A 6,763-nucleotide genomic window follows, 5' to 3' on the forward strand; every position below is an offset into this window, starting at 1 on the left:
CTTACTTTATTAAACCAATTAAAGAAATGGTGCTCAAAACTACTCATTAGGTCACATCCTCTTTTATAATTCCACACGTAGGTATTAAAAATATCCCACAATATATAGCAATGTTTTTTTTAAACAAATGATTAGTTAGCTAAATTTGCATTTTTGAAACACGGCCTTCTCATTCATTCACCTTACATTTAATCTTTATCCAGCTTAGGTGTCCTGGGGAAACCCACACAGACTCACAGAGAACATGTGAAGCATCATTTTACGCTGGTTGCAAAAATGCAGTGTAAAAAAATGCCCTCTAATAGGCTTCATGAACATATAATAAATAGCTCCAGCAGTCATCTATATATATGTTCTTATACAGGGATGTAACAAAGAATATTTAGCTGCCATTTGATTATTTAAATGTTCACTTTTGTTAACATCAACACTGGATTAAAAACGTCAATTCTGAGATGTAACACATTACAACATTTTATTCACAAATCATCATTAGCAGAATGTACACACTGTTAGGTACAGTACAGTGGCTCAGCTGGAAAAAGTCAGCAATCATCTCACTGCCTACACATAAGTTGCAGTGATGCTGACAGTAGAGCCGAGAAGAGCAGGATCGGACAAGATTCATTTGAGCGAGTGGAAGAGCTTGTGGGACACCTGGACAAAGAAAGAAGAGAGAATATCACCAATAGTGCTAGAGATTTACATTGCTTCACAATATATACGACTATCCACACCTCGCTCGCTGTCTAGATCAAGCCAGTGTCAACATATCACACACCCTAATCTAATATCCTAAAAATCTAACTAAATAATACTTCTAGATCACAACATAATATCCTACAATAATGGCTCACTGTACTACAGGCATCCAAAAGGATTTGGCAAGAAATAAAATGCTATGTAGTGCAGTTTTATATAAATAAATACAGAAGATAAACAACAGGGTGGTGTGATCATGTCTTGTAGTGTTTTATTCCTTTTATACCACAACAATATGCCAACTGTTACAATTTCTTAAAAGATTAGATAAGAACGACAAATCATACATTTTAACTGTTAAACTGTTTAAAAGTTACATTTATAGTCAAAATACAAAACTTTAGTGTTGAACTTGTTAAACAATTTAGTTCCTCACATAAACATCTCTTTAGAGCAAGCCATGTTCCTGTGTAAGCTGTTATTATTATAGAAACCACTGACAGAACTGACACTACTGTCAGAGCTGATTTTAGAGAACAAGACTCAACACCTCCTGACCAATCAGATTCAAGAATGCAATTGTTCTGTGGTATAACATTCTAAAAGTATTTGCTTCTATAAGTGGATACACTGAGAATCCTTTCCTTATTTGTTACAACATATTTGATCATAATTAGAAGTCTGTGAAGGATTTGCCTGATATTGAGCAGTTACTGTTTACTTCACAGTAGAGACTTGCAAAAAAAATTATTTACAAAGACGACTGTATGTAGTTCAAAGAAAGTCTTGTCAGACTTGTCAAATACTGAGCTCTGACATCAGTATCCCTCTGGAAAGGGAAAAAAAAGGATTGTTGTGTTCCTAAAAATAACAAAACTGTCTAAACTGTCTTTACACCTCGGACAACAAAATAATCTGTCTGAACTGAAGCACAGTGATACTCACGCAGTGATCCCTTGCGTGCAAGAAATCGAAAAGCTCCTCGGTGCAGTCCTCATCGGTCGACCGTGAGCCCACCCTTGTCTCACAGACCTCAAGTTTCTCATGCGCATGGACGCAGTGCTCCGTCTCCTCACATTTCTGCCTGATCACCTCTAACGGGTCCTGAGTTCACAACCAACACACACATCACACATCAGGAGGTTTTCTTACTAAACATCGAGCTGGTTATGTTTATAGATGTTATTTGTAATCTACATATTTTCATAAGGCATGTGCTGATAATAGGGCACAGAGAATACAGCACATGCATCTCATTCAAGCAACTTAAAGAATACTGTACACTTTGGCCCTCAATGTAGATCAATCTTATCTGCAAAAGGTACCAGTGGGTGAAGGTTTTCCTTGCAACCAAGCAGAAGCCACATCCAGTCTGCTAAATTAATTAAACAGGTGGAATCAGGTGTGGCTTCTGCTTGTTTATGATGAAATCTGTAAGGATAATACTAGACAGCCCTGAATTAGAAACGTGTCCTAATACAGCATCAACAAAGTGTTTAAGTTGCCCATGATGACTGAATCCGGAAATATTCCAGGTTGCTACATTGCTGCAGGTTTATGCTATACATCTTACAACTGCATTTTAAAATCTCCTCATTTAGACACACTTAATACAACAGTGTATGCTTCAATCCTATAATCCTGTTAACATAAGAAACAGAAAAAAAAAAAAACAAGACAAGTGGGGGAAAAAAGTAATATTATTAAGTATAAATTATTATTAGTGCATGCACAATTTTTCCTGTGTATGTGTCATATTTTATGTCCTGAACATGTTTACATGGTGATAAATAATTAAACAGAGATGTTTGTGTATCACTAGAAAAATCTTGTACAGAACTGTCAATAAGTTTATCCAACATACCACCATGTCTTCTTCCTCTTCCTCTTCTTCCTATAATGAAACAAATGTGACATCAGAGAAACAGATTTAACTTCAGATCTTTTTTGTTTTATCTTCTGTACACAACATTTGCACAGCTTCTATGTAACTTTTTAAATTTGTGTTTTTCCTGTGGTTCAGTTTTTATGAAACCTCATATATAATCATTAACAGGTAAAAGAAACTTTAAGTATGTCATTTTGCAAATTAAATGTCCAGATCATCACTTCATGTTTTGGCTGATCCTTTTTGACTGAACTAAATCCCTACATCATCACATCGCTTTTGTTTGTATCCATAAATATAAAACCTAAAGATATTTCCTTAAAGATAAACAACATATTCATAAGGGAAAAAACTCAGTCTGTTTAGAGCTAAAGTAAACTCTTTATCGGACCTGACGCACAACACTGTTATTTGTACTACCATGCACTCACACACTTTATGTACATTACTGATCTGTCATTCATATCTGTATTCCTATTTAATACTCCTACTGTCTATATTGTCTCATCTGTTTTTGTCTCGTCTGTTTTTGTCTCGTCTCGTCTGTTTTTGTCTCGTCTATTCAAAGCTAAATGTATAGTATTTATTTCTGTACTTTTGAGCGTCACCAACAGCTGGAACCAAATTGTGTGTGTGTGTGTCAACACACTTGGCCAATAAACCTGATTCTGATGACACAGTGAGCCAAATGTATACACACAGTACAGCATTTATGTCGTCAGGAATTATGAAGGGTCTTCAGCAAATTGGTCATGTTACATCATTTGCTTTTAAAAAATGTATCATTTTATTTATATATATGTATATATATAGTTTTTATGAAATTTTTATATGAATAACTTTCCTAATTTCCAGCTCTGAATCCTTCTTTGTACAACAGTAATCATTTACAATTATATATTGCAATATTGGCAGATTGTTGTTCATGGAATTCATCCGATTTAATGAGTTTATTTGACTACTTGAGCTTTTGATGTACAGTAAAGGTGACCAGAGTAAGTCAGAGCTACAGAAGCTAACATCACACTTCGCTAAGCTACATTACATTGTGTCGTCATGGAAACGCTTCAATAAACCGTCTATTAAAATCTGCATTCATCTCGAAGCAGACGGTTAAATATCAGCCCTCACCTCCTCTGGGTCTCCGTTTAAGATCATTTTCTCCTCGAACACCATGATTTCAGACAAGTCGTCCTACGGCGGCTAATGGAGGGCAACGGAACGCTTCCGCTGCATCCAAGCATGCGCACACTGCCGCTAAAGGACCTTTAGGTGTTTATCTCGCTGCCTGATTCAAAATTAGATGCAGTCGTGGTCAGTGATTTATTTATTTATTTGTTTGTTTGTTTGTTTGTTTATTGTTTCAATAACAAATGATATCATAACAAAATGCAATTCCATATTATTCAAATCTTAAAATAGTAACATAACATAAAGGAAAGTTTCACATTTATGGATGTTAAACTTTCCAAATAAAATAAAAAAGATTTAAAATAAAAATATGACATTTTGTCATTTTACTTTCCTCATAAAAAAATTAAATATTTTTTCTGTATATTGTTTTTTGTCCCACATAATATTTCAAAAACCAAAAAAAAAAAAAAAAAATTCAAATCCAAAAAAAAAACCCAATTCGGTCAGTGATAAATTACACAAGGGGGGCACGGTGGCTTAGTGGTTAGCACGTTCGCCTCACACCTCCAGGGTTGGGAGTGTGTGTGTGTGTGTGTGTGTGTGTGTGCCCTGCGATGGGTTGTCCAGGGTGTATCCTGCCTTGATGCCCAATGACGCCTGAGATAGGCACAGGCTCCCTGTGACCCGAGGTAGTTCGGATAAGAAAAATGAATAAATTACACAGAAGTTTCTCAGACTGATGTATTTAAACAGTGTCCAATATTTTGTAGTAAAGGCTATTTCGAGCTTGCTAAAGTTATCAACTTGACAACAGTGTTGTTGTTTTTTAACAAATGCTACGTATTAGACACAAATATTAAACGATTTTATACTCCTTCATAAAAAAAAAATATATATACTCCTTCATAAAAAAAAATCTTACAAGACTTAATCAAACAATACTTAATATACAAGATGGTTGGGAGAAACAGTGAGAAGGTTGGTCGTTTTAGTCACATTGTGTAGCTGATATGAAGTTTTAAGGAAACACGTAAAAATAAATAAATAAATAAATTCCGATTGAAATATTTGTTATGTACATAGCAAGTATGGTGATACTGTATTTTTGTTAACCCATGGAGGCAGGTGTGGCTCACTTAGGTCTCTCACTCACTTACTAATCAGTGATCCCAAGGCCCAAGGTTCCCCTGTGGTTCCGCTCCTGTAAAGACACCTCTGGAGGTTTGTGCTTGTGCTGTACGGGAACACTGGGCACACGTGTGTATCAGTTATCGCTTAGAGGCCAACAGGTGTTAAGTGCAGATGGTGGGAATGGAGCCTAGACAAATGACTTCAGTTCCCATAACAACCTTTTGGCTTCCAACCTGCCCAGGGGAGAGACTTTTCTTATCACCATGCAGAACATAGTTAGGAATAACATGCAAACATTTACAATTTCACTGCTCCTCACAACCAAATGTCACAAATATTACAAGTCTAGCTTGAAAATAAACATTATAATTCCTATTCTATTTTTTTTATATATTCTGGCAAAGCTTCTGCATTGAGACAATATACATTATTGAAAGTGCTAAACAAATAGAATAGAATAGAATAGAATAGAATAGAATAGAATAGAATAGAATAGAATTGCAGTCAAAACAAATAATATGGTGGGTGGTCTCCGTAAGGTTTAGTACAGACAAGCCTCCGGAGGCTTAACTAAACCTCCCTAATGCCTACAAGCAGTGATATTATCCTAATGAAATCAGGCTTTACTTTACATTGGTTTATTGTTGTTTTAACTAAGGCCACAGTCAACAAGGTTTGGTGTTAGAAACCCTTCTTCCTGGATGAGGTGTAACAACTGACTAAGAGGCATTTAGCAGTCTTCACATATACAGGGAAAACATTGTGGATCTCGCTAACCCACCCCACAGTCCACAACCACCCTTCCCAAACCGCAACCCAAATATCTATCTATCTATCTATCTATCTATCTATCTATCTATCTATATATATATATATATATATATATATATATATATATATATATATATATATACACAGTAGACTAATTATACACCACGTACTACACACACACACACACACACACACACACACACACACACACACACAGAGACACACACTATATTCTATCTATTGTGTACTGCTTACATAGATTTTCACAGTAGACTAATAATATAATACACATAGATGATACTCATGCTCAACATTTCCTCTTGGCCCTAAAGGGTGGAGTGTCCTGCCTTGCATGTTTTTTCCCCTCTTTGTTCTAACTAACACCAGTCAGTGTGTGTTAGGATGCTTCTACATTATTCTCTGAGTGTGATTTAGATGTATATGAAATGTACTTTAGGGTACAGATGCAATAGGTTTAAAGGAAGTGACTTCAGTAAAACACATGAAAAAGATTTCTATAGCCCAGAGTAATTTTCTCACCATACTCCCGCTTCCTTTTTATTTCCAAATATTTATTTATGTCCAAATATGTTTATTTAGCCTTACAGCAATAAAGGGCAAATAGACAGTGCCAAGGGGCTAAATATAATTTACAATTAATTTATGTATGCACATTAAATGTCGATTTGCATCAACGTTACATTAGCATAAGAATGACCATTTCTAATATATAAAAAAAGCAGACATTTTTTCTGTGGATGAAAAGAAGTGTGTTCACTCAGGAGCAGAAAAAATCAGATGCAGCTTGTATGGCCCCAGTGGTATAAAAAAGATTACATTAGATCATGTATATTAGAGTATTAGTACAAGGTTATAACCTTAATGACTTAAGACTCTGTGGGCGGTTCTGTAACCTAAATGTGTTCATTCTGTCATGTAATTTTAATAGTATGGTCATTGTGAAATGAGAGAGAGAGAGAGAGAGAGAGAGAGAGAGAGAGACAGAAACTAGCAAACTGAACTATTAAACTGTGCACAGGTTCAGACATAAGAGGAAACTTGTGGCACTACAGTACGGCAACTATTGTCTATTATGTGTTGCAGAATGAATACAAACAGATGGCTAACTGTTCCTGT

The 6,763-nt window shown here is 35.5% G+C and overlaps 1 protein-coding gene across 1 annotated transcript; it reads right to left on the bottom strand.

Annotated features, from left to right (window-relative positions):
* Nucleotides 1–461: 461 nt before the first annotated feature.
* Nucleotides 462–3,856, bottom strand: LOC132844429 (cytochrome b-c1 complex subunit 6, mitochondrial). Its single transcript, XM_060867871.1, has 4 exons — nucleotides 3,722–3,856; nucleotides 2,567–2,596; nucleotides 1,648–1,806; nucleotides 462–657 (listed from the first exon to the last, which is right to left on the bottom strand). The coding sequence occupies exons 1-4, from the start codon at nucleotides 3,764–3,766 to the stop codon at nucleotides 625–627; spliced, it is 267 nt and encodes an 88-aa protein (XP_060723854.1). The 5' UTR covers nucleotides 3,767–3,856; the 3' UTR covers nucleotides 462–624.
* Nucleotides 3,857–6,763: the final 2,907 nt, after the last annotated feature.

The sequence above is a fragment of the Tachysurus vachellii genome, chromosome 4 (genome assembly GCF_030014155.1).
Source record: "Tachysurus vachellii isolate PV-2020 chromosome 4, HZAU_Pvac_v1, whole genome shotgun sequence".
Lineage (NCBI taxonomy): Eukaryota > Metazoa > Chordata > Actinopteri > Siluriformes > Bagridae > Tachysurus > Tachysurus vachellii.

Coding starts and splice junctions, on each gene's coding strand:
- LOC132844429 (XM_060867871.1), bottom strand. CDS start 3,766: ATGGTGTTCGAGGAGAAAATGATCTTAAACGGAGACCCAGAGGAG. Junction 2,597..3,721: donor TAAACGGAGACCCAGAGGAG/GTGAGGGCTGAT, acceptor GTTTCATTATAG/GAAGAAGAGGAAGAGGAAGA. Junction 1,807..2,566: donor AAGAGGAAGAAGACATGGTG/GTATGTTGGATA, acceptor TTGTGAACTCAG/GACCCGTTAGAGGTGATCAG.